The sequence below is a fragment of the Tiliqua scincoides genome, chromosome 2 (genome assembly GCF_035046505.1).
Source record: "Tiliqua scincoides isolate rTilSci1 chromosome 2, rTilSci1.hap2, whole genome shotgun sequence".
NCBI lineage: Eukaryota > Metazoa > Chordata > Lepidosauria > Squamata > Scincidae > Tiliqua > Tiliqua scincoides.
In genome coordinates, this window is record NC_089822.1 from 224,603,794 (window position 1) to 224,630,691 (window position 26,898).

General features: G+C 43.4%; 1 protein-coding gene across 1 annotated transcript in view; it reads left to right on the plus strand.

The window, feature by feature from the left end:
• Positions 1-354: 354 nt before the first annotated feature.
• Positions 355-26,898, plus strand: part of TXNRD3 (thioredoxin reductase 3) — a 37,713-nt gene continuing 11,169 nt past the window's right edge. The window contains exons 1-6 of the mRNA XM_066613919.1: positions 355-596; positions 17,645-17,705; positions 20,055-20,164; positions 21,618-21,737; positions 22,684-22,756; positions 26,093-26,212. Of these exons, the coding sequence (XP_066470016.1) occupies positions 471-596; positions 17,645-17,705; positions 20,055-20,164; positions 21,618-21,737; positions 22,684-22,756; positions 26,093-26,212 (610 nt within the window). The 5' untranslated portion in view covers positions 355-470. The remainder of the gene's footprint in view (positions 597-17,644; positions 17,706-20,054; positions 20,165-21,617; positions 21,738-22,683; positions 22,757-26,092; positions 26,213-26,898) is intronic.

Below are 26,898 nucleotides of genomic sequence, written 5' to 3' on the forward strand. Positions count from 1 at the left end.
TCATCCTGCCCGCTCAGGGTCTGGGCAGCAGCTGTTTATTGCAAGTTTATTGCCTGACTGGAAATGAGTGGCACACGTCCACATTGCTTATTTAAAAGGAAAGAGGTGGGGGAGGGGCGATGCAGGAGCACTGGAGCAGCTCCAGAAACCTTGAGCCACCCCAGCCGTCACCTAGCGACAGTTGCTCGACCCGCCTTCTGGGCTCATCCTATTGATCCGCCCAAAGCGAGGAGCTCACGAATGGTCCCCGCCCCCTCCCGTTTAGAACGTTCGTCTCATGGCCGGGGAAAGGAGGAGCCGTTGAGGCTGGCCCCACCCCACGGTTTTAACCCACTGCGCATGCACAAGGGGCAAGCGTGCCCTTGCAGCCTAAGCAAGCGGTCGTTGGTGCTGCTGCTCTTCGCGCTCGCGGCTCTTCCTCCTCTCCAGGCTTGGTTGAGGGAAACCTCAACCCCCGGGCCGCACGCGCCATGCCGCCGCCGCAGCAGCAGATGCGGATGCCGGACTGGGACGCGCTGAAGCTGCGCGTGAGGGCGCTGATTGGCTCCCACCGGGTGATGATCTTCAGCAAGAGCTACTGCCCCTTCTGTGGAAAGGTGAGGGAGGGGGGCACAGAGGGAGGGAGCGAGGGAGCGAGCGGGAGTTGCCTTGGCAACCAACGAACGCCCACCTCCCTGAAGGAGGCCTTGCCAGGCCAGCCTGTACTAAGGCGGCTCGCTTCCTCCTGTCTGTCACGCCGGTCCCTTCGCTGAGCTCTCTCAAGGGCGGGCTGCATTGCTTCCCGCCTTGCGTTGACGCTGCCCTGGCAGAGCGAGGGGGGCCGCCTCATCTCTCCTCTGGGGCCTCCACGCTGGACTTTGGAAGGTGGCCTCATCGCCCTCTCCGGGCTGAGCAGAGGGCGACAGTGGCCTTGGCCTGTCAGTGCTTAGCCTGTCAAGACTACGGTAGACCAGGGCTCCTCGGCCAGTGGGGCCTGGTGGGGCCACAGGACGCCTGCTGCCTGGTAGCCACACCAGGCACGTGACACAATCGGTGGCGTAGCTGGAGGGGGGCAGAGCACTCAGGCTGGCAGAGGCGGGCAAGCAGCCCCTCCCTTTGGAGCCATTCCTGGTGGGGGAGCAATATGTCACTATGGCAATATGTGCCATAGTGGGGCATATGGTGGGGCATACGGGGGACATATGGTGGGGGAGCAATATGGCACAATATGGTGCCATACGGTGGGGCATATGGTGGGGGAGCAATATGGCACAATATGGGGGAGCATATGGCACTATGCCATATGGCTCTGTTTTGCTCCCCCACCGGGAATGCCTGAGAAGGGAGGGGCCGCTTGCCTGCCTCTGCCAGCCTGAGTGCTCTGCCCCCCTCCAGCTATGCCACTGGACACAACAGACAGTGGTAGGAGGCTCAGGCTCGGCTCAGCACACAGAGCTCCAAAGCCCTTCCATTCCAGCCTGAGCCTCTTAAACCACAATCCTATCCACACTTACCTGGGAGTAAGCCCCGTTGACTGTAATGGGACTTGTTTCTAAGTAGACACGCTTAGCCTTGGGTTCTAATCGTCCTGCCACATCTGGCCTCCCAACCCAGAAGTGACTGGCAGCGGCGGCGGCAGCGGTGTCATCACCAGTCACTTCCGCCTTGAATAGGTGGACCATGTGAAGTGGTACAGCAGAGGACAAACGCTGAGAAACTGCACTAGATGGTTTTTAGAAAGCATAATTTGTGATGGAAGTATAAAATTTACATCTGTATCAAATTGCTGTTTCTTGATTTCCCCTAGTCTTGAAGCTGCTTAATAAATTGGTTAATCGTAATGAATAGTTCTTTGGTCCTGAGTAAGTGTGCTTAAACTTGAAGTCCTGCAAGACTAGTGTTGTAAACATGCTGCTTTAGAAAGAAATTGATAAATTTCCTCATTGATAAATTAAAGATCAATAAGTCACCGGGCCCTGATGGCATCCACCCAAGGGTTATTAAGGAATTGAAGAATGAAGTTGCAGATCTCTTGACTAAGGTATGCAACTTGTCCCTCAAAACGGCCATGGTGCCAGAAGATTGGAGGATAGCAAATGTCACGCCTATTTTTAAAAAGGGAAAGAGGGGGGACCCGGGAAACTATAGCCCGGTCAGCCTAACATCCATACCGGGTAAGATGGTGGAATGCCTCATCAAAGTTAGGATCTCAAAACACATAGACGAACAGGCCTTGCTGAGGGAGAGTCAGCATGGCTTCTGTAAGGGTAAGTCTTGCCTCACAAACCTTATAGAATTCTTTGAAAAGGTCAACAGGCATGTGGATGCGGGAGAACCCGTGGACATTATATATCTGGACTTTCAGAAGGCGTTTGACACGGTCCCTCACCAAAGGCTACTGAAAAAACTCCACAGTCAGGGAATTAGAGGACAGGTCCTCTCGTGGATTGAGAACTGGTTGGAGGCCAGGAAGCAGAGAGTGGGTGTCAATGGGCAATTTTCACAATGGAGAGAGGTGAAAAGCGGTGTGCCCCAAGGATCTGTCCTGGGACCGGTGCTTTTCAACCTCTTCATAAATGACCTGGAGACAGGGTTGAGCAGTGAAGTGGCTACGTTTGCAGACAACACCAAACTTTTCCGAGTGGTAAAGACCAGAAGTGATTGTGAGGAGCTCCAGAAGGATCTCTCCAGACTGGCAGAATGGGCAGCAAAATGGCAGATGCACTTCAATGTCAGTAAGTGTAAAGTCATGCACATTGGGGCAAAAAATCAAAACTTTAGATATAGGCTGATGGGTTCTGAGTTGTCTGTGACAGATCAGGAGAGAGATCTTGGGGTGGTGGTGGACAGGTCGATGAAAGTGTCGACCCAATGTGCGGCGGCAGTGAAGAAGGCCAATTCTATGCTTGGGATCATTAGGAAGGGTATTGAGAACAAAACGGCTAGTATTATAATGCCGTTGTACAAATCTATGGTAAGGCCACACCTGGAGTATTGTGTCCAGTTCTGGTCGCCGCATCTCAAAAAAGACCTAGTGAAAATGGAAAAGGTGCAAAAGAATGCAACTAAGATGATTACGGGGCTGGGGCACCTTCCTTATGAGGAAAGGCTACGATGTTTGGGCCTCTTCAGCCTAGAAAAGAGACGCTTGAGGGGGGACATGATTGAGACATAAAAAATTATGCAGGGAATGGACAGAGTGGATAGGGAGATGCTCTTTACACTCTCACATAATACCAGAACCAGGGGACATCCACTAAAATTGAGTGTTTGGCGGGTTAGGACAGACAGAAGAAAATATTTCTTTACTCAGCGTGTGGTCGGTCTGTGGAACTCCTTGCCACAGGATGTGGTGCTGGCGTCTAGCCTAGATGCCTTTAAAAAGGGATTGGACAAGTTTCTGGAGGAAAAATCCATTATGGGGTACAAGCCATGATGTGTATGCGCAACCTCCTGATTTTAGAAATGGGTTATGTCAGAATGCCAGATGCAGGGGAGGGCACCAGGATGAGGTCTCTTGTGATCTGGTGTGCTCCCTGGGGCATTTGGTGGGCCGCTGTGAGATACAGGAAGCTGGACTAGATGGGCCTATGGCCTGATCCAGTGGGGCTGTTCTTATGTTCTTATGAAATCTTGTTAAAGTTAGGACATAAATATGTTTAGGACTGGGCTTCAATGTCTCTTGTGTTCAGGTTCTTGCGCTTGACTTGTTGATGTAGTGCAGTACTGGTTAAGTGTGGCTCTTGCTGAAGAGACTCGTACTGACTCTTACCCAGATGCCAGATACGATGACTATGCCATGAAGGATTCCATCTGGAAGTGATGTTCGTAGAACAATCATTGTAAAAACTTATTTGAAAATAAAAATGAGTTTAGTATAGCCTGCCTGTGTGAACTGCCTTGAGGGTGTAAAACTCTCACAACACACTGTGAGAGTCAGTGAGAAAGGCAGTACACAAATGCTGTAATTATTATTAATTTATTAATTATGGATTTTCTTAGGTCTCAGAATAGGAAGTTGGGGGTATGGAAGATAAGAATGAGAATGCAAAAGATGCTGAAAGATAGAAAATAAGAATTTAAGGCTTTTCTAGTTGGACGAGAAATCTGGTGCCTATAAGAACTGGGGAAAAATACTGAATTTTAGCATGAGTGCAATTCAGCTGTTAGGGATTGAACTAATTCATCATTTGAGGACGGAAAAAAGTACAGAAAGGCATACTCTCTTATATGTAGGTGGGTTTTTGTGTATTTCACATGGACTGTCCTTCACTAACAAATCAAAGACAGCATCCTGAACCACAGATATTAGAAAAACAGATTCAGCTCTACTTAGTGCAGCAGTGGTACAGAAACCTGGATGCAAAATGTGGAACTCCATGCTTTTTGCATGCAACTTTTCCACTGCCAACATCAAATGACAGGCCACTTCTGGGACCACAGTCTGCACTGTAAAAGCACAGATCTGGTGCTACATGGTTGACTAGACACTTGGCTTTTCCTGGGAAAAGTCAGACACAAAGATGAATGTGGTTTCCAAGGCTCATACATTTTAACAGGTCTATCTTGCATGCATTGTTATAATCACCTCTTTAAAAGCCAGCTAGGCTGATAGTCTTAAGCACACTTACTTAACCTTTGTTGGGTGCTCCTTTAGCATCTTTCACTCTGACCTAAATGGCTAACTTCTTAAATCTTTCCAAAGGGTATTTCAGCTCCACTTATCATTTGGTTGTTTTGCTTCTTTGTTCGTAAGCTGTATAAGTGTACAGTGCAAAGGGCTTGTTTATAGCAGAATTTTTAAAAGGCTGTTTGGTGAAATGGTTTTATACCATGTGTTGAAACAGAGTGTTATTATCTTTTATGAAAGTCATAGCCTGAGTTTAAAATGAAATGGCCTACATGGTTCACTATCTCCATTATGAACTCTTTGTACTTCATGTCTTCCTATCCGGACTATGGAACATGGTAGCATGTTTACATAACCTTTAGATGGGCATGAATTGAACATGGATGAAGATCACAGGGTAATCTTGGGATGTAACTGTGTAAAAGGTGTAAAGATTCTGGTGATCTTGACTTATCACAGGATGCTGAGTAGATTCCTAAATGTAAATAGGTTTTCATAAACAGCAGTTGTACAGGAAGAAAATACTAAGATGTTGTATCAAAATCCAATACTGTGTTTCTTCAGTTCACGGGATGTTTCCTCTGTTACATATATGCTTCTCAATTCCTCAGTAATGTGAAAATGATCTACATGCACCACTGTTTAGACATTTCATCAATATCTTTGATAAGCAGAAAACTTTTTCAAATACACAAAAATTATATTTTCTATAAGTTGCTCCCTTTGCATTGCAGAGATAGTACTTCAGTGTCTTTCAAATGCTAAACTTGCTGCAACCAAAGTGAAACATATTGGATCATATAGCTATGTCCAGGACAACATTTATGCATAACTCAACCAAGATTCAAATCAATGGGATCACAAGATAAATGAACCTTGTAAAACTCCCTGTGATAATATCTTCAAGAGAGACTGTTTTTTGATACCTTGTAATTTATCTGAGCTCAGGGTGGTCATCTGAAAATACCTTGGCCCAATGTTTCTCAAGGTTTGTCCTCTGCCATACCACTTCACATGATCCACCTATTTGAAGTACCACCAGAAGTAACTGGTGATGTCATCACCAATTACTTATGGATTGGGAGGCCAGATGCAGAGAGGCTCAGAGTGGATGGGAGAGCCTTTTCAAGTATGTAAATGCATGCTTTGGAGCTCTGCCAGCCAAGCTGAGTCTTCTGCCTCTGTTTGTTGCATTGCGTTCCTGGTCTCACTGCTGGACAGTATGTGTCCAGGGATCCTGTGAGTACCAATAGACACCACCTCAAGTATTGCTGGTGGTATCCGTAACACTGGTTGAGAAACACTGCCTTAGCCAGGCTAGTTAATTGGAACATCTGTTTTGAAGAAATGTTCCTCCTAAATTTGAATTGCTTTTGAACAAGTCAATAGGAGGATCCTGGCAGCATTCCATGCTTCTGGATTTTCTCTAGAGGCTTTTTATTTGCCAGTGTGTGATCCATGATTTGATGGCAAATTTGTAGGAATTGCATGTAAAAAATCATGAAGACTTGTGTCTTGAATCCATGAATGTTTTTGTCATGGTGGTGCTGGGTTACTGCTTTTTAGGGTGTAGTCTGTGGTCCCTGATATGGTCTGTCGTTTGGTGGTAGAATTGGGGAGATTTCATGTGAAATTCCTAAGAATCTGTCTATATTTCAGTAGATCTGACTGTTAACTAGATCCACTCGAGGGCTCTAGGTTTTCTGCAATTCCAGAAATAAAAAATATAAAAAGAATAAGAAGATGAAATAATAGGGTAAGAAGTAAAATGGGAAATAACTATGGATTAATGTGCAGACTTCTCTTCTGTTTTTTCTGTAACACCCACACTGGAGCTGTTGATGGAAGTAGGATCATTAAGGGCTGGGCAACATGTTGCATACCAAGAGACATTCTGGAATCTTATCATATGTTTGCAACTGCAGCTTATATACATACAGGTTGAGACTAATTATTTGCATGGATTCCCTTCCAAGCACTCATGTGGATAAAAAAAAACAAAGTTTCTTTGCTCCAGTGATTGAAAATCAACCTTGCTGACCTTTTGACTCTAAGATAAGAAGACAATCCATCAGCACTTCACTCAACCCCTCCCTTCACCAATGCAAAATGATCAGGGAGGGGTCCAAAGGAGAGAGAAGGATTGATGGATTGTTAGCCTGCTGCCTTCCTTTCTCTCATTAAGGAGGCTGTTGTTAAAGGACTGTTCAGTATATAAAACTGATTTTAAAGGGATGCATTTTTCCCTTTCTCTAGGGATCAGCACATTCTTTCTCATTTGCAGGGGGCCATTCGTGTTGAGTCAAATCTGTGTATAAATAGGCTGGACCTGTATCTCTTTATTTAGGCAAGCATATTATTAAAACACCTTGCATAGAAGTATTTTGTGGCTCCACAAATCACAGTTAGATGATGTGTTGGGTTCTTTCTCCAATGCTATTATTATTTTATCCTTGTATCCTTTCTTGATATGATTGAAAGTAGCTCTTCTATATTAAGAACAAAAATGATTAGTTGATTTTAGCAGTGAAAATAGTGTTTGATATTGCCACCAAAATTTCAAGTGTAGCCATTCGCATGGTCACACTGAGAAATACAGTTGTGAAAAGAGAAGAAGCCTAAGGCTCTGTTGAGTAAGTGTTCTTTCCTGTTCTGGCAAAACTCTGCTCATAAGCTGTACAACTTGCATGGAAGGCCCACACTAGGGAGGAAACCAATACCAAGAATGAGTCATGAGAGATATAAATGTATGGAGGCAAAAGATCATATCCTTTATTTGATCTAGTTGACAACACTGAATATGGAGAAATACTCGTGAGTGTAATTTTTAAAATCCCCATCCATTATCACTAGAGAGCAGAGAACGTAGTGATTCCTCATAAAGTGAAGGAAAATGTAGCGAGTGACTGCACAAAGAAAAAAGTGGTTTAAAAGGGGAAGAAAAAGTGGAGTCTTTGTGCAGAGAAAATAATCTTCAAATCAAGATAATAAACATAGAGCTAAATAGATGTGTTTGGAAAAGTGCTAAGGGGAAAATATGGTCCATAATGATGTGTCACACAGCATAATAGTGAGTAGGCATGCAGTGGAATCAAACATGATTTTTTCATAGTTATTGCTTGAGCTGTGTTTAATTTGATAAGTAGGAAAACAAAAATTTGATGCAGTGTAGATACTCACCTATAAGTCAAACTCGCTTATAAGTCGGTATCACAGATAAGTTGAAGGCAGGTTTTGAGCCAAAAATCATGGAATATTCTATGACACTTGGATAAATTGGGGGGGGGGGGTTAAATTTAAGGGGTTGTCTGACTGTAGCTTTGTCTGATTTTTACCCGAGGCAGATCCTGAAAAATAACCTGCCAGTAGTTGTTACCTAAGAACTGCACAGCCTCTAATTTATTAAAAACTTAGTAAAATATCATAAAATACATTCTTATTCATTAACTTTAAGTTCTGGTCTTCATAACCATTTTGTAAACACTATCAGAGTAGATTGAGGGCATCCTTCAGTCTCTGAAGACTATGGTATTGCGCTCTGAATAGTGTTCTGGAACAGAGTGTCCTCTCCAGTGTGCGAAGCCTGGGTACAGTAGATATGGAGGATAGACTGTTACCCATGCAGCAAATCTCCCCTCTCCATGTTGCTGAAATGGTCCAGTGGAAAGGCAGAAGCCAATACGGGTGGTTCCAGCGGCGTCGCAGGAGTTGCCAGAACATGATTGTGTTCAGCCATGAACTGTCTCAGGGACTCTGGCTCTGGATTTTGCCTGGAGGTTGACTCCTGAAGCCTTTTCCATAACTGGATGTAGCCACAAGGCAGTGGAGGTTTGGGATCAGAGTTTTCCTTCTCTCAGATGAGCTGCCTTTCCAGGCTAACAAGTCCCATCTACCCGGTGGCTGTTTAGTCACCTCTTACGACAAGTACAGCCAAACTGAGGGCCTATTCTTATCCCCAGCCCCCAGGGGAAGTAAGCACTTATCAGAGTAAGTGCGCTGTAAACAACATACAAGTAGAACCATTAATCAAATCCTTCTTTAAGGTGCCTGGTGTGTTAAGCCAAAGGCTCTACATATAACATACAACATATAACAGGGAGTGTGCAGTTCAGTTTGCAGTGGAGAGACAAGCAGCAAGAAATGATTGTGAGCAAGTGCAGCTGTACATAGTTGCAACCCTATTACTCAAAAGTAGACAATTTCAATTTCTTGGGTGTTATTCTTAAGTAATGGTATACTGAATTGCAGTTTTGGACTCTGTTTCAGATGGAAATGAGGTTTACATCCTAGTATTTTAAAAACCAGACCCCTAAACTTAGGAGAATGTGTGAAATTCTTTAAAAATGACTTGTCAAGAATTGTTCTGAAGCAGCAGCTAAAAGGAGGCATTTTACTTTCTTCTCCAAACTGGAAGGGAGTTGAAGGTGCTTCTGGGAGTTGTAGGCTTTGTGAGAAGTACAGTGCTACACTTCCATAGCATACAGACTACAATTCTCATAAGTGCCTTCACTTCTCTATCTGTTTGGAGAAGAAGCTAAATTGGCTGCCTCTGAATACTGTAATTACTAGTAAAATTTCTTTTTTTTCTACCCTGTGTCCTGCTTCTCAGCCTAGTCCCACCCCACCCCCACTTCACCAGACAGCTGCTAAACTTCCCAGTAGCTTCTCAGTAGTTTCTATAAGCATCTGCTTCACCCACTGCATTGACCCATGTATAAGTTGACCTAGGTTTTCAGGGCCAATTTTAGGCATAAATTTTTGATTTATACATGAGTACATGTGGTGCTTGAGTTGTAGGAAGAAATATTGGACTGATTAGATCAAAACTGGGAAATTTAATCCCTGTCCCATATTGCCTCTTTAGGAGCTGGGGAGGTAGTGGCTTCTTGTGGTCCCTTTTTATCAACATAGCATACTCCTTTTTCCTAGGTCTTGGGTTAGATTTTCTATAAGCCTGTGAATATTGTGGCTCATTGTTTTTGGAACTTCATGATCCCCCCCCCCCAACCGGATTTGGATATTAATGCTGCCTACTGTATCCTGGTTCCTTCATACCTAGGTTCTGAACCTTTCCTATCTCTATTTTTTATACTAGAGCTTTGCCTTTTTCTATTTCCTCTCTTCCCCACCCCCAACTTCTCATCAGTTCTCTTCTTCCTTATATTTTTTCCTCAAGCATTTGATCTGCATGTCATATTCTGCTTGGACCCAAATAATGATAGATATCTCGCATAGTTTCATCTTTGAAGCTAGTCATATCTTGGCTTTTGTTGTTCCTAGGTCAGGTTGCTAGAAAACTGCATACATTGATTTCCCAAGCTGTGGAGGTCCAAGTTATGGATAGCTGCACTGGTGCTCTTTCATGCAGGTGTAATAATGCTGGGTTGGCAAGACCCAGCTGTTTCTACCTATGTACCTACCTATGTATGTTACAGCTTCCAGACATACCTCCAGAACAGAACCAGTATGTATGTTTGGGACTTAGTGTTTGTTCTAAGCTTTTCAAAAGATGAGCTGTATATAGATGTAACCAATGGTTGTATAAGAATAATCCTGTTAGATTCAGGCCAAAGGCCCATCTAGTGCAGCTTCCTGTATCTCCCAGTGGCCCACCAGATGCCTCAGGGAGCACACAAGACAACAGGAGACGTGCATCCTGGTGCCCAACCTTGCATCTGGAAACAAATAAACCAGCAATCCTTAAACATTGTATTACCGCCCTCTATTCTGATTTGTTTCTCTGCAAACCTCTGTATTTTTTTTATCTCATGGTGGGGCTGCTAATTGAAACACTTTGAGATAAGCATATTAAATTTGTGTTTAGCATACTTTCAAACCCCCAATCCCCAGTATTCTACCAGGGGAAAGTTCCTGACAGTGGGTCTTGCCTATTCTGTGCCCTCTTATTCCTCCTCTGCTCAGAGAAGTGAATCAATAAACCTGGAGATGCTGTGTTCTTATGAAGAGATCTATAGTGTTCATTATCCCTTCTAATAAGGAGTTTGGTGGTTGAGTTTGGATGTAAAATGAGGACACCGAACAACAAGGAAGTGGTTTCTACATATTTGGTAATTCCTAGGTGTACAAATGCAGATGGGTTTATAAATTGAAAAGAAAATATACTTTAACTGCCTTCCCTGCCCTCCTCCAATCCACTTGATTTCCAAGACATCAAGATCTTTAAGGAGCTTTCAGAATGTTCAGAACATATCAAAATAATAAAATTGGGTTAGTAATTTCTGATCTGAAAAGGAGCGTTGTCTTTCCCGCTAACCTTTTATTGGGGTAGTTAGCTTATTGTTCCTGTCCAATCACAGTTACACTAAAATCTTGGGTCTCTTCTTTGTTTTCCATGGACAACTCTGGATGTCATTCCATCCCCAGGAGAGACGAAGAGGGCAGGAAGATCTAATCAGAAGTTGAACAGGCTGTTTGATTCTGTTAGTAATAGTTGAGAACCCTTGAATTTTGAATAGAATGTTTTGATATCCATTGGAAAAAGTTGCAGGAAAATGGAAGTGGAAAGGAGAGTGAGGGAATTGGCCTGTATCCAGATAGCTGGCTAATTAAGAGAGAGAGATGACAGAGCTTACTTGAAGTGTGCAGGTGAATTGGATTTGTCAGACCTCTGTTGGAATTAAGGGTAAAGTTCTGAAGTTCAATGTGTTTTTGAGCCAAGAACCTCCTTGGTGTTGCATATATCCAGCTTATGTGTATCATCTGCCACACATCTTACTCTAGTGTCCTGCTATGCTCTATAGTACTAGGAAAGACCCTTTCCCCTCTTCCTTTTAGAACCTTCATGGTTTTTCCTTCTCCATGGGCCCAAGAACTGTTTCTGGAGGCAGGATGATGTATGGCAGTACTCCCCAAACATATCGCTGTTACTGTGCCTCAGTCTGCTGCCAGCGCGGAGCTCAGAGTTGGTGGTAGTAGGTGGTGATGCAGTGATGTCACTGCCACATATTTCTGGGTTTGAGATGACAACAGGAAAATGGCAGTAGGAGGCTCAGGGTGAGGCATGTGGGATATTCATGTGCTAAAAATCACATGCAGAAGCTCTACCCACCGAACCAAACCTCTGCTCTATGGACTTTGACATTACGATCTTGCTGCTGGGTAACGAGCATCCCATACTGCTTCTGAGTGCTCATTGCATTATCCTATGGAACTGCACCTCATAGTATGGGAACTGCGATGTTTGGGCTTCGATTGATAAACATTTTCTTCAAAAATTGTCATATTTGCTTCTGGGTAATTTGTTATACTTGGGATTGAAAAGAAACTTTATCTGGGTCCATTAAAGGTTCTTTAAGTGGTTTACAGTGGTACCTCACATAACGAATGCCTCGCGCACCGAAAAACTCGCAGAACAAAAGCGTTTTGTGAAGTTTGGTAACTCGCACAATGCATTTTTATGACCCGTGCTTCGCAAGACGAATTTTTTGTTTGTTTGTTTTGGTTTGTTTTAAGGGGGGGGATCTTCATGTCAGTTTATGATCCCCTTCACCCTAGTAAGGGGGGGATCTTCATGCCAGTTTATGATCCCCTTCACCCTAGTAAGGGGAGGATCTTCATGCCAGTTTAGCCTCCCGTAAATGGAAGTCTTGCCCTAATGAAGAGAATAAAAAGGAACATAAACTGTGGCAAAAGAAATGTAAGAAGGTGATATGGGAGGCCAAGCGAGACTATGAGGAACGCATGGCCAGCAACATTAAGGGGAATAATAAAAGCTTCTTCAAATATGTTAGAAGCAGGAAACCCGTCAGAGAAGCGGTTGGCCCTCTGGATGGTGAGGGAGGGAAAGGGGAGATAAAAGGAGACTTAGAGATGGCAGAGAAATTAAATGAGTTCTTTGCATCTGTCTTCACGGCAGAAGACCTCGGGCAGATACCGCTGCCCGAACGGCCCCTCCTAACCGAGGAGTTAAGTCAGATAGAGGTTAAAAGAGAAGATGTTTCAGACCTCATTGATAAATTAAAGATCAATAAGTCACCGGGCCCTGATGGCATACACCCAAGGGTTATTAAGGAATTGAAGAATGAAGTTGCAGATCTCTTGACTAAGGTATGCAACTTGTCCCTCAAAACGGCCACGGTACCAGAAGATTGGAGGATAGCAAATGTCACGCCTATTTTTAAAAAGGGAAAGAGGGGGGACCCGGGAAACTATAGGCCGGTCAGCCTAACATCCATACCGGGTAAGATGGTGGAATGCCTCATCAAAGATAGGATCTCAAAACACATAGACGAACAGGCCTTGCTGAGGGAGAGTCAGCATGGCTTCTGTAAGGGTAAGTCTTGCCTCACAAACCTTATAGAATTCTTTGAAAAGGTCAACAGGCATGTGGATGCGGGAGAACCCGTGGACATTATATATCTGGACTTTCAGAAGGCGTTTGACACGGTCCCTCACCAAAGGCTACTGAAAAAACTCCACAGTCAGGGAATTAGAGGACAGGTCCTCTCGTGGATTGAGAACTGGTTGGAGGCCAGGAAGCAGAGAGTGGGTGTCAATGGGCAATTTTCACAATGGAGAGAGGTGAAAAGCGGTGTGCCCCAAGGATCTGTCCTGGGACCGGTGCTTTTCAACCTCTTCATAAATGACCTGGAGACGGGGTTGAGCAGTGAAGTGGCAAAGTTTGCAGACGACACCAAACTTTTCCGAGTGGTAAAGACCAGAAGTGATTGTGAGGAGCTCCAGAAGGATCTCTCCAGACTGGCAGAATGGGCAGCAAAATGGCAGATGCGCTTCAATGTCAGTAAGTGTAAAGTCATGCACATTGGGGCAAAAAATCAAAACTTTAGATATAGGCTGATGGGGTCTGAGCTGTCTGTGACAGATCAGGAGAGAGATCTTGGGGTGGTGGTGGACAGGTCGATGAAAGTGTCGACCCAATGTGCGGCGGCAGTGAAGAAGGCCAATTGTATGCTTGGGATCATTAGGAAGGGTATTGAGAACAAAACGGTTAGTATTATAATGCCGTTGTACAAATCTATGGTAAGGCCACACCTGGAGTATTGTGTCCAGTTCTGGTCGCCGCATCTCAAAAAAGACATAGTGGAAATGGAAAAGGTGCAAAAGAGAGCGACTAAGATGATTATGGGGCTGGGGCACCTTCCTTATGAGGAAAGGCTACGGCGTTTGGGCCTCTTCAGCCTAGAAAAGAGACGCTTGAGGGGGGACATGATTGAGACATACAAAATTATGCAGGGGATGGACAGAGTGGATAGGGAGATGCTCTTTACACTCTCACATAATACCAGAACCAGGGGACATCCACTAAAATTGAGTGTTGGGCGGGTTAGGACAGACAAAAGAAAATATTTCTTTACTCAGCGCGTGGTCGGTCTGTGGAACTCCTTGCCATAGGATGTGGTGCTGGCGTCTAGCCTAGACGCCTTTAAAAGGGGATTGGACAAGTTTCTGGAGGAAAAATCCATTATGGGGTACAAGCCATGATGTGTATGCACAACCTCCTGATTTTAGGAATGGGTTAAGTCAGAATGCCAGATGTAGGGGAGAGCACCAGGATGAGGTCTCTTGTTATCTGGTGTGCTCCCTGGGGCATTTGGTGGGCCGCTGTGAGATACAGGAAGCTGGACTAGATGGGCCTATGGCCTGATCCAGTGGGGCTATTCTTATGTTCTTATGTTCTTATCCCTTTCACCCTAGTAAGGGGAGGATCTTCATGTCAGTTTATGATCTCGTTCACCCTAGTAAGGGGAGGATCTTCATGTCAGTTTATGTAAGTAAGTCCCATTGTGCTTGCTCCCAGGAAAGTGTGCACAGGATTACAGCCTTCAAGCTCCCCACTCAGCATCCCCCCCCCTTTGAAATCCTCAGTACAGTATGTATGCCTTTAAAGAGCACTTAATAAACACTTTGTAAACCAAATTTGACTTTGTTCTGACTTTTCTTGCCCATAGGAACGCATTAATTAAATTTCAATGCATTCCTATGGGAAAACGCGCTTCGCAAAACGAAAAACTCGCATAATGAAAGGACTTGCGGAACGAATTAATTTCGTTATGCGAGGCACCACTGTACCTTCCTCTGTAATGTTAATATTGTGGTTTGCTGGTATTTTTTGTCTTGTGTTTTATTTTTGTGTGTTTTGAACTATTAACTTTGCTTACGCAGTTTGAGGTGTAGCTGAACTGAGTGCAATCAATTGTGTGGGTACATTAGTGTAGTAATATGAAACTGGCAGTCTTTGTGTAGTCATAGTGTAGTAATATGAAATGGATCTTTTCCAGTTCGTCTTGGTGGTGTATAGGTAGCATCAGGCCTATACTGCATCAAATTACAAACTCACTCATAAGATAGGCATCTTTGTAGAAAGGTTTTGGTGGTCTGTAAGCCATTGGTGGCTGCTGCTATTAGTATGTCTGAAAAGTTTTTACTGCACTTACCTTACTGCAAGACTGGGGACTTCTTGAGCAGTACTCAATGAAGTAAAAGGGAATACCTTCACTAGGCAATATTTCTTCTCTCCTGCTCCCATGCATGCATTAGTGCAGAGGTTCTCAAACTGGAGTGTCGTGATGCCCAACCTGAGAATCCTTGCTTCTGTTCACTTTAAGGGGTCAGGGGAAGGCAGTGACTTGTTCCCAAGGATCGCACTGCTGCCAGGGAACAGGAAGGTTTTTTAAAAACGTACCTCCTGCTAGTGCTGGAGTTCTGGGAGCTCAGGGAGTCCACCACCAGGCTCCCTGTGCTGCCAAAATCTAAAAATAACAAAAAGGGCACTTCCGGTTTTCAGTGCAAAACTGGTAGTACCCTTTTTTGTTAAGTTGCATTTTTTTGCTTTAAAAATCTTTCAGTCATTCCAAGACCCACAGAGGCTGCAGTCAGATGCACACAGCCTCTGTGGGTCTCAGAATACCCTCTGGAGGTGAGGGGAGTGCAGCTCCCCTCAGAGGGCAGCAGTGGGGTGCCCCTGGTATCCATGGTTTCACATAACCACAGGAGGTTCCATTCCAGAACCTCCACAGATACTGGCACATGCCTGTATTCTCTCAATGTATTTTGAAGTCATGATGGAACTTGATCTTTAGTATTCTATAAGGTATTGTACAAACTGCTTATTCTGCTCACTTAGGCCCATTCTCGCTGATCAAGGTAGAAATGGAAAGCACATTTTGAATCCTTGAGAAACATGGACAAATAACCACAGATGTACGTGACTTTTGATGGTTTCACTGCATGCTTTTAGCTAGAATTTTTCTTTTTAAGCCTACCCTTCTCTAAGGAGCTGTGGGTGGCATACATTGTTTCTCTTTTCTCCTCCTTGTCTTGTCCTTGCAACAGTTTTGTGGATTGGTTTGAGAGATAGTGACCTGCTCAGAGTTGCCCTGCAGGCTAAGTAGGTATTTAAACCTAGGTATCCTTAGTCAGACCACACTGACTTCCTTGTCTTTGGTTCCACAATATGCGTTTATGCATGTGTACATAATTGACCTGCCAAGTCAATGTAATTCATGTTACAATATCCAGTTAACTTGCGTAATGGCAATCATAGGAGGCAGCTAATTAGTTTTGCTGCTGTTTGAGGTAGATGAATTGGTTTCGAGGATTAAAAAAACAGATACTAGCAACTGTTCTACAAGATACTGTTGGATACCACCTAAACTAGCAGTCTTCACCAAGCTTCCCTTTAAGAGGCAAAAAACTCAAGGACAAATCAGTCCTTGGTCCATTTTTTAGTAGCTGCTTTTAAAGGTCATGTTTAATCTTAGACTTCAACCTGAGAACTAAGTTATATTTTGAAAATAATTAGATTATATTCTATTCACTTAGCATGCATTGTGCACTCACCATGACACTGAGGCAGCACGTAGTTATAACCAAGGTGAAAGCCTTCATTTCACTTGGCAAGGAAAGAAAAGTTCTGAGGAGACCTCTGCAACCATGCCTCCCTCTCAGGAGGCAGCACGTGGCTCCATTGGTCTGTGTCTGCATCAGCTGGGAGGCAATTAGGTAGGACTGGAATCTGCATTTAGTACTAGTCACTTGGGCATCTTTCTGTGATGCATAGCAGAATTTCATAGTGGGTAGGAGACTATAGTAGACTGATTTTTATTCTATGTTTTTCTAAAATTTTATTTATCTGAAATGTTGCTTGTTAAAACCAACTCAGTATAACATGAAATCTTGATGAAATACATATGAATTTGGTAACTTCTGTACTTTAAAATCTCATTTGTGACCTTCCATCAAAACACTGAATGTTGTGCACAATCCAACGCACCTAATTCTGAATGGATTGCAGTCCTTATCTTCATGTGGTCTTGTGTCATGTGCTTATATGTGCTGAATATATGCAAGAGCAAAACAAATTCATTCATTTCATATTTTCCTTTGTCTCTAAGCAAACAAGGTCATATGTAATGACAAATTATGATTTGATGCAAGCTGCCACACTTGCTCACCATGGTGTGTGTGCTGCTGCCCTATGGTAAAAGTGACAAGCTTTAACTTTCCTTTCAACCTTGGTGATCAAGAGGTGGATGGAGACTGTTCTAGCAAGTATACCATTGGCCCTGTGTTATCAGGGCCTATTAAGTGTCTTGACTGTGGAGGGCCAAACCAGCAAACTTCCTTGAATGGAATGTCCCTTGCTGCAGGCATCTGTAATTTTGGCTTGGTAGCCAAGGTCATCCAAAGATTATAGACAATAGGGTTTGTGTCACATGAATGAGCAGTCTGAGCCTTGGGCTCCTGCACTTCCCCTCCTACACATCTGTTTGGGCACAGCAGTCGTCTGCCCTGATCCTGGTATTAGGCAACTGTTTACTGTTTTACTTGAATTGACAAACTGCTTACTGTAACTGTCACGCTTACAGTAACAAATCATACTGAATCATTTTTTTGAAAGTTATAGAAAATGAAATTGGCAGTCCTTCATAGATGCACCTTTTAGCCAACACTTCTTGCTTGTCTACAGTTGACTTTATTCCATTAAAACTAAAAGTGCATCACTATTTCAAAAGTGGTAAAGATTTAGTGTTATGTTTTGCTATCTTTTTGCAGGTAAAAGAACTCTTTCATTCTCTGGGGATAGAATACTGTGTGATGGAACTTGACAAGATTGGTAAGTACCGTATAGAATACCAACTTGCATCGAAAATAACATAGTTGTGTCTTCCCTTATCCTGCCAGCTCTGCCAATATTGAATTGAAGAACGTCTTCCTTTAGGCCTGTGTGGAATATGTCTACGTGAAATTTTTTTTATTATTACCGAACAGTTAGGTTGTTGCTATAGTAAAATAAGCTTGAGATGAAAGTATGAGGAACTTCAGCTGGCCTCTTTTGTGAAGCCTCACCTGTCCTGTGAGTGCATGTATACTCTGGCTTTCTTCAGATGCTTGTTTTGTTGTAATCCTTGATAACTTGTTAATGATTGATATAACGTGTAAATTATCTTCAAGAAGAAAGTTGGTGACTCTTCACAATAATACAGAATTCTTATACAAAGACAGTTATAATTGTCAGTTGTTGGACCAGACATCCCACAGCTGCAGTGAGCTGATAAGAACAAGCTTTGCATACAGTGAAAGAGCTTTAAATTGTAATAGTGCTGTAATATGTAGATTAGAAGAATATTAGGAGTGACTTGTTACTCACTTCTAATAAGTGTGAACTCCTAATTCACTTATTCAGGAGTGAATATTTTAGAAGTGACAGTGTGTTCTTAGTCATCTTGCCTTTTCTCTGTTGTGTTTAGTGGAACTTATTTCCAGGTAAGAGTACACAAAACTTTCAGACAGAGTGGAAGGTAATCTGCTAGGAAGCGGAAAACTTGCTTTTTCTCTTTACCAAATTAAACTGGCTAAATTAAAGGTTTCCTCTTTTGCATGTTGCACACTTTGTGAGCGATACTGCAACAGCTACTAATCTGATTTTAATCTGATTAAACCAGCATATTGGGTGCTCAGAGGAAGCTGTGAATTATTTGTCTCAAGTCTATTACATTTTGGTTCATTTTCCTTTCTGCAAGTTAACCAATGATGTAACAGAAGCTATAGTAATACCAAGAAAGAACTTTAGGTGCTAATTGCATCACCTGCTTTGGCTATTTTATCTGTGCTATTTTGTCAGTTTTATGTGTGTTTCGTGCTAAACTTATTTCTGATTTTATATTTCCATTTGAGCTTTTTGGATGCTGAGTTTGGATAAAAAGAAGTTTTAAGGTTTATAAATGGAAGTAAAGAGCTGAAACTCATTCTCGCACATGCAGAGAGAGACTGAGACTGACATGCATACATCAGTATCAAGAAAAGCCAAGCTATTGGAATGAGTGAGATTTCTACAAACTCATGAGAAGCCCTGGGTGTACCAGTGCAGTTCAGAATGGTTTTGTAAACCTCCCAGTGTCTTATCAGCTCATGTTCAGACTGCTGTGGGTTTGTGTTTTCATCATCCTAGAAAATAATTGCATTGGTTGGGACTTGCTCAATTTAATAGGTACTGCTGCAACACAGTACTTTGTGGACTGACCTACTATACTTATCTTCACAGCAAGATATACTGCATTTGTTTTTCTAGAATGTTTAGATGCCATTTCTGTATGTGTATATATCCCACCTTTCCTGTGCTGGAGCAACTATTCAAGGCGTCCTGACAACTCAATAACTAAAAATATACAATAAATAAAATTATAAGGACGACAAATTTGGAGAAGGTCAACTATTTATAACCAAAGTGCTGCTATTGGATTGGGGGGGGGGGGGCAAATGATTCTGTTTTTGGTCATCTAGAGTAGGCTTTTTGTATGTGCTCTGGAGATGTCCCTGGTTGTATTTTTATCATTAACTTGTAGTTATAGTATTGGGATTTATAGAATGTGAACTCAGTTTTTCTGTATGGCTTATTAATGTTGAAGCCTCATATTGTGGCTGGAAAATTATTGGAATAGTATCATTAGTTGGAATTACTAAGTCCCATTGAAATGAGTAGGTTTTGAAGTGGTCATGACCAACTTGCTTCATCAGTTTCAATGGTTCTTGATCATTGCTGACTTAGGATCCAATCCATCATATTTTGAAGCATAGTTCTTATAATTAAAATTGTAGTTTAATAGATGAGGATTTTCCTGTGTTCAAATTTTAGTCCTGTGTTTAAAAAAAAAAAGTGCTAAAAACTTGATCTAACAACTTTAGCATATCCCATGGGGTAGAGTATATGAATTTGTTATGTATGCATGCATGCTTCTTAGGGATAACTCTAAAAAAAAATCTACAGCTTTACCAGTGACCAGATAGCAATATGAGTGAATATAAAAATTGTTAGGAAAAATGCATCTTTATAAATGGAAAGTTTCCGCTCTACATCCCTGGTTTTGAATGTGAGCAGATTTTAAAAGCAATTTTTTTTTCTGAGCAGATATTTAAATGAATACTACAATTGTAAATGTAACCTTTTCCCCTTCTTGTCCTTTAGATGAAGGACCAAGTATTCAGGAAGTATTACTAGAAATGACAGGTCAGAAAACTGTCCCCAATGTATTTGTAAATGGCACACACGTGGGTGGATGTGATCAGACTTTTCAGGTAATCTTGCACTACGTCTTCTGCTTGAAAGTAGATTAGAATATGATTGTGACTCAGATTTTATAACCAGCTTTTCTCATCAATACTATACATCAGTGGTTCTCAAACTGGTGGGTCGTGACCCACCAGTTTGTGTAAAGGTTCCTCCATCCCTTTAAGGGGTGGGGGAAGGGGAGAGGCAGGGAAGTGATCCCCAGGATCGCATCCGTTTGGGGGGCGAGGGGGGGTGCTTGTGACTTTGAGAAGGCAGGGCTGCAGCAGGCTGCAAGAGGTGCACGGAGCCCTGCACAGCACTCCCCGAGGCTTGGAACTTTCACTGAAAGGGGGCGCAAAGCGCCTCCTGCAAAATGGAAGTGCTTTGTGCCTGCTTTCTCCAAACGTTCCAAGCCTCAGGGAGTGCTGTGCAGGGCTGCACAGGGCTCTGCAGCCTGCTGCAGCCCTGCCTTCTGAAAGCAAGTCACAAGCACCCCCCTCGCCCCCCTTAGCAGCACGATCCTGGGGATTGCATCGCTGCTCTAGCCCCTCCCCCACAAAGACTTACTAAAAGTAAAGCTCCCTAAAAGTTTGAGAACCACTGCTATACATTATAGTAGTGAAGTTGTGACTTGATTGCTTTGTGCTGGGGTATATGTGAGAGAAAGAGACGGAGAGAAATGTAAACTTCTATTTTCATTGGTTTCTTTTGATGAGAAATTGGGCTTGAGGTTCTATCACTCTAATTGGGTAATAAATGCTAGAGATACTTAGGGCTCAGCCCTGTTGTCCCTTAGTGCTGGCACTGAGCTCTAGCACGTTTACGGCACAGTGGGAGGAGGGAACACTGGCACTGTGCCCAGCTCTGGGAGGACGGTGGCCGGCAGTGAGTAGAACCTCTGGCCAGTGGTGTGGGGGGGGAGCTGGGGGAGGGGCCATGGTGGGAGGGACTGTTGGAGGCTTCCACCACTGGATTCTGTCCTCTGTCAGGCTGAAAAGCCTGACACGGAGGTTATTCATTCTGTGCCAGCAAAGTAGCTGGCGCAGACTTGAGGAGCCCCATTGCAGGACATGTACCCTTACACCCCTCTGGCCTCTGCAGGGTCAGGAATACAGTGGTTGCCGTTTTGGTGCTCCTGCACCCAGCGGCACCGGCACTCACAGGATTGGGCTGCCCATCTCTAGTATTACCCCTTCAAAGGCTTCTGTGCAGCCAGGCCCTCAGCATGTTCATCTAGAAATGAGCCACACTGGTTCTAATTGACATATTCCTTGCATAGAATTGTGGTGTTGACTACACATACATCTCAGCACTTTTAAAGCTGAAACTCACTTTGGAATAGAGAAGAATTAGCTTTGGGTTAGGTACAACTGAAATGGTAAAGCAGAGGTCTGATACGTGTGAATGGCATGAACTTGGCTTAGAAGTGCTAAAGAGAAATTAAGATAGGAATATAAAATACTTAATTTCTTTTTGCAGGCTTACCATAGTGGATTATTGCAAAAACTTCTAGGGGGTGACAAAAATGAAGAACAGGAAGCCTATGATTATGACCTAATTGTTATTGGTGGTGGTTCTGGTGGACTTGCCTGTTCAAAGGTATGAACTCTGTTTGGCACTTATTTGAATATAGAACATTATATACTAATACAGTAACTTTGTCAATTAACTTGTGTGGAAAAAGTGTTGTATATTTTGAAACCGATGACTGAATATGATGTATTATTATTATTATTATTATTATTATTATTATTATTATTATTATTAATATTATTAACAGTATTTATATACTGCTTTTCAACTAAAAGTTCACAAAGCGGTTTACAGAGAAAAATCAAATAACTAAATGGCTCCCTGTCCCAAAAGGGCTCACAATCTAAAAAGATGCAAATGAATACCAGCAGACAGCCACTAGAACAGACACTGCTGGGGTGAGGTGGGCCAGTTACTCCCCCCTCTGCTGAAAAAAGGAGCACCCACTTGAAAAAGTGCCTCTTGCCCAATTAGCAGGGGTAATGTAATGTAATTTGGTAATGTAGCAATTTGTTCTTACTGGCTATTTTCAAGGAAGAGTTGTGATCTTTTGGAGATATAGCAATAGAGGGTAGCACTATCTGAGCACTGATATTAAAAACCTGTAACAAAATTAGGGTGGAAATGAGGAGGGAGGGTCACAAAAATATTTTGGTTATAGTTTCTCTGTAAATAGTATAATTACTTAAAAGAAAATGGGAACAAGAGAATTAAGTGAGTCTGAAAAGATCAGTAAATCTGCAAGAAAAGATACTTGGAGCAGTAAGTATGGGATAACAGCTAATCTAGAAAGAATAACAGATACCAGAACAAAAATAGGGATGAGATCTAGGTAACCCTATATTGGAAGAGGATGGGAAGCAAGTATGGTTCACTCTGAGGTCTAACAGTAAATATAGATTAGAGAGAACTCTTTAAAATAACAAGTTAATGAATCCTTAGACATTCCTCTCATGGGAATAGTTATTCTTTATTTGCTTTATTCTGATGTTCATTTGCTTGTTCTTTGCAGGAAGCGGCTATGTTGGGCAAGAAGGTCATGGTACTAGACTACGTTGTACCGACACCTTTGGGCACTTCATGGGGTAGGTTCTCTGTACTTGAATAGATGTCAGTGTTGGTTTTGCATCTTGATTACGTTCTTGGTCTCTCTTTTCAGTGAGTTATCTTTGTGGGTTGCCAGTTCTTAGAAAAGATGTATGAGAACATTGGTTGACATTGTTGGCTTCCTCATTGTCTTCCAGTCCTCTTTAGCAGAACTCATGCTCTTACCTCTTATGCAACTGTCCTACAATAATTAATAGCTCAGGATTGCTTAAAACTTTCTTTGAAGACCTCCTTCTCTGCAAGTAATGAAAGATTAAATGTGCATATGATAAGCACCCAAAGCTGTAGAGCACAACACTATTTGGATAATGCAAAGTGTGTGTTCCTTACCTTATATGAGAAAAAGAAATAACATGCTTGTGGGAGGTGAACTTGCTTTACTCTTCAGATTTAGTTTGCATTGGGTGATGTCTTGTTTGGAATATTTGTGTTCTTAATGGATTAAGTTAGCTTTTACAGCAATTGCTTTTCTAAAGTGCTTCTTTAAAATCAAGAACCTGTCTGCTGCTGTTCTTTAAAGTCAAGCACAGGCTGATCTTCATTGTGACTACCACACAAGGAGTGTTGGGAAGATGAGATTATAGTTCTTCTTTTAAAAGTTACAAACTTTGATATAGCAGCTTGATTAGGCACATTGTTCTATAGGCTAGAACAGGGGTGCTCACACTTTTTTGGCTGGAGAGCTACTTTGAAACCCAGCAAGGCCCGGAGATCTACCTGAGTTTTTTTTTAAAATCCCATTATAGTCAGTGGCGCTTACTCCTGTGTAAATGTGGACAGAATTGCAACCTCAGAGCCCAACCCTATGGTGTCTACTCAGAAGTAAGTCCCATGCTAGTCAATGGGGACTACTCTCCGGTAAGTGTGGATAGGAGCTTTAGAGCAGGGGTAGTCAAACTTTCAACTTTAGGGATCCTGGACCTTTAAAATTGTGTAGGAGAGAATTTCAGCAGGTGCAGCTTGTCATCTGTGGGATGACAAGTTGCACCTGCTGAAATTTTCTCTTCTATACACTTGTTAAAGGTCCAGCATCCCTAAAGTTGAAAGTTTGACCACCCCTGCTTTAGAGCCCAATCTTTTGCATGTCCCCTCAGAAGCAAGCTCCATGCTAGTCAATGGGGCTTACTCCCGGGTAAGTGTGGCGAGGATTGCAGCTTGTGTGCCCAAGCCTAAGCCTGTCTCCTCAGAAGTAAGTCCCATGCTAGTCAATGGGGCTTACTCCCAGGTAAGTGAGGAGAGAACCGCAGCCTTGGGCACCTGCATCTCTCAATTGCTGCTGAACTTCCCCAGCCGGAGGCTGCCACCACCCTGCATCAGCGGCACTTCTGAGTGGCCCCAAGCAACTCTTCCAGACAGTCCCGGGCTGCTCCCGAGCCCTTCTGGAGACGCTCCTCAGGTTCTCCAAGGCACAACCGAAGTTCTGCTCCGAGCCTTCCCTGCAAAGTCAAGCCCAACTACAAAGTTTAGCTCCACTACAGTTACCTGGGTGTAAGAACCATTGACTATAATGGGACTTACTTCTGAGTAGACAGGCATAGGATTGATCCTATGCACATTTACCTGGGAGTAAGCACCATTGCCTATAATGGAATTTAATTCAGGGTAGAACAAGCATAGGACTGTGTTGTAGGGCTGCAATCCTATCCATACTTTCCTGGGAGCAAGTCCCATTGATTATAATGAGATGTACTTCTGAGTAGACATGCATGGGATTGGGTTCCAAAGCCCATTTTATCTGATGCATAAAGTGTCTGCATTTAGCAAACAGATGCACAGGGGGATACAAAGAAAAAGTTATAGGGGGGAAAAAGCAATTAACAGTACAGTTTTCTGCATGTTTACTCAGAAGTAAATCTGTGTTCAAAGGATTCACCTCCAGGGAAGTGTGAAGTGATGGTACAAAACAACCTCGCAGTTCCATTGGGACTGAATTGAATATGTGACTCAGTTTTAGTTCCACGAAGCCAGAGCCCCATCCTAGGCATGTCTACTCAGAAGAAAGCCCCATTAGAGCCAACAGGGCTTACTCCTGTGTAAGTGGCTAGCACTGCAGCCCCAGCCTGGCTCCTTCCCTCGTGTCATCAGTGAAGAAGCGCGCCTGAAGCTGAGCCATTGCAAGAGCCCGAGCTGGTGATGCAAAGGGCAGAAATCCGCAGCCTGCCTGCTGCCCCCGAAGCAACCTCCCCGCTCCCATGTGGCCTGGTTGGGAGAGGTCTAGCTAGAGCTCCGCAATCGATTAGTGAGGGCTGTCCTGCAAAGTCAAGCCCAACCCTTTAGCAGCTAAAGGGAAAATGTGTCGATTGCGGAGCCCTTAGTCTATAGACTTGACTAAGGGCTCTGCGATCGACTCATTTTGCCTCGCGATCGACTGGTAGATCGGGATCGACATGTTGAGCACCCCTGGGCTAGAACTTAGCATGCCATATAGTATCACCTTCTTTCGTTCTTGCTACTACAGTACAGTGGTAACATCTGTCTAAAAAGCTAGGATGAATTCTGCCAGCACACTGCCGTATTACTAATCAATAGCTGCTGAAGACATTTGAGGCTCTGTAAATGTGCTGAATTCCTTTTTATTCCTCAATTCCGTTCTGTTTGCAGTCTTTATATGCTGCAAGCACTGGAGATTCACTGCTAGTAGCCTTGTAACTCATTCACAGGGATTCTGCAACACATTATGTAGCATGATCAGAATCGCTGCCATACTTCGCAACTACTTCATAGATGCCTACTTGATTTCTAGCTCTAGTTATAATGGAATGAAGCATTTTCATTTCCTTCATTTACAGCCATCAAACCACTGGTTTTGAAGTAATATTCGCTAGCAGTTGAGCTCAGATTGTATAATTAAGGCTACAAATGTGTACATATTTTCCTGGTAGTAAGCCCCATCAGATGCACTGGGGCTTACTTCTTAGTCGATATGCCTTGGCTAGTGCTTTTTTGTCTTTCTGCTCTGTAGCATGCCTTGTTTGAGAAGCTGTTGGCATTTAAGAACAACTTTGCTGCTCTCCCTTCCCTATATGACTCTCCTCATTGCCCAGAAAAGTGAAATCTGATGCTGTAGCCAGTGTTTATGTTAACCAGGGACTTCCATATAAAAAGCATCAGAGCATTCCACTTCTTTGTATAACTATCTGCAGTGGGGGCGGGGCAGGAGGAGCCTAGAATGATGTTTGAAACTGCCCCATTCATATCTCGGCATGCAACAAGTGTTTGGGGTCATTCCGTTGGTATACAGAAAGTACGTAAATGCTGTGCATGTTGGCAGACAGAATGTGATTTAAATGAGATCCTTTTTGTGTGTGTTTCAGGACTTGGTGGCACTTGTGTAAATGTAGGCTGCATTCCAAAGAAGTTGATGCATCAAGCAGCCCTCTTAGGCCAAGCACTTAAAGATTCAAGGAAGTTTGGCTGGGAGTATGATCAGCAAGGTTTGTAAGAAAGCAAAGCATTTTATGGATGAGGAAGGATAATTTTCATTGAGAGCAAATTGCGCAGATATCCCCTGCAAACAAGCACGACACAAAAGACTTGGTTGAAACAGGGCCATGATTTTTTCCATTACAAAGCTGCGCAGTGATCATTGCAATGCAACAGGTCCTGGCTATACACTCCACCCCCCTTTAGTGCGGGCACCTAACTAGGAGGAGACAGTTCCTGCCTGAGTCCTCCTTTGGGCGAACCACCTTGGCTCAGAACCTGAGCTCGCCCAAGGCTCCCCCAGGTTCTTCATCACTAACCCCTGGAAATGGGGGATCAAGCCAGCTGAATTGTTCTGCCCACCCTGAGCTGGGGAACCATGAAGGTGAGCATCCAAATTCCATTCCAGGGTCAAACCAGGCTGCCCCCGATCTGGGTAGCCTCAGGGCACAGCACTAGCCTTAACCCAGCCTGTTGCTTGCCTGAAGGTAGACACCAGTTCCCTATTTCTCCTCCCGTTCCTGCACTACCCTGCCAGACATGGCCAACCTGGCTGAAAGACCCCCAAGAAACTGTCCAAGGGGACAGTCAGGGGTAGGCGAAAAAAGCTTCACCCCATGGCCGATCAGGGAAAAACCAAAAGATTTCTACCTGGCCCCAAAAGGTGACCAGCTAGACATGTTTGAAGGGTGTGTGG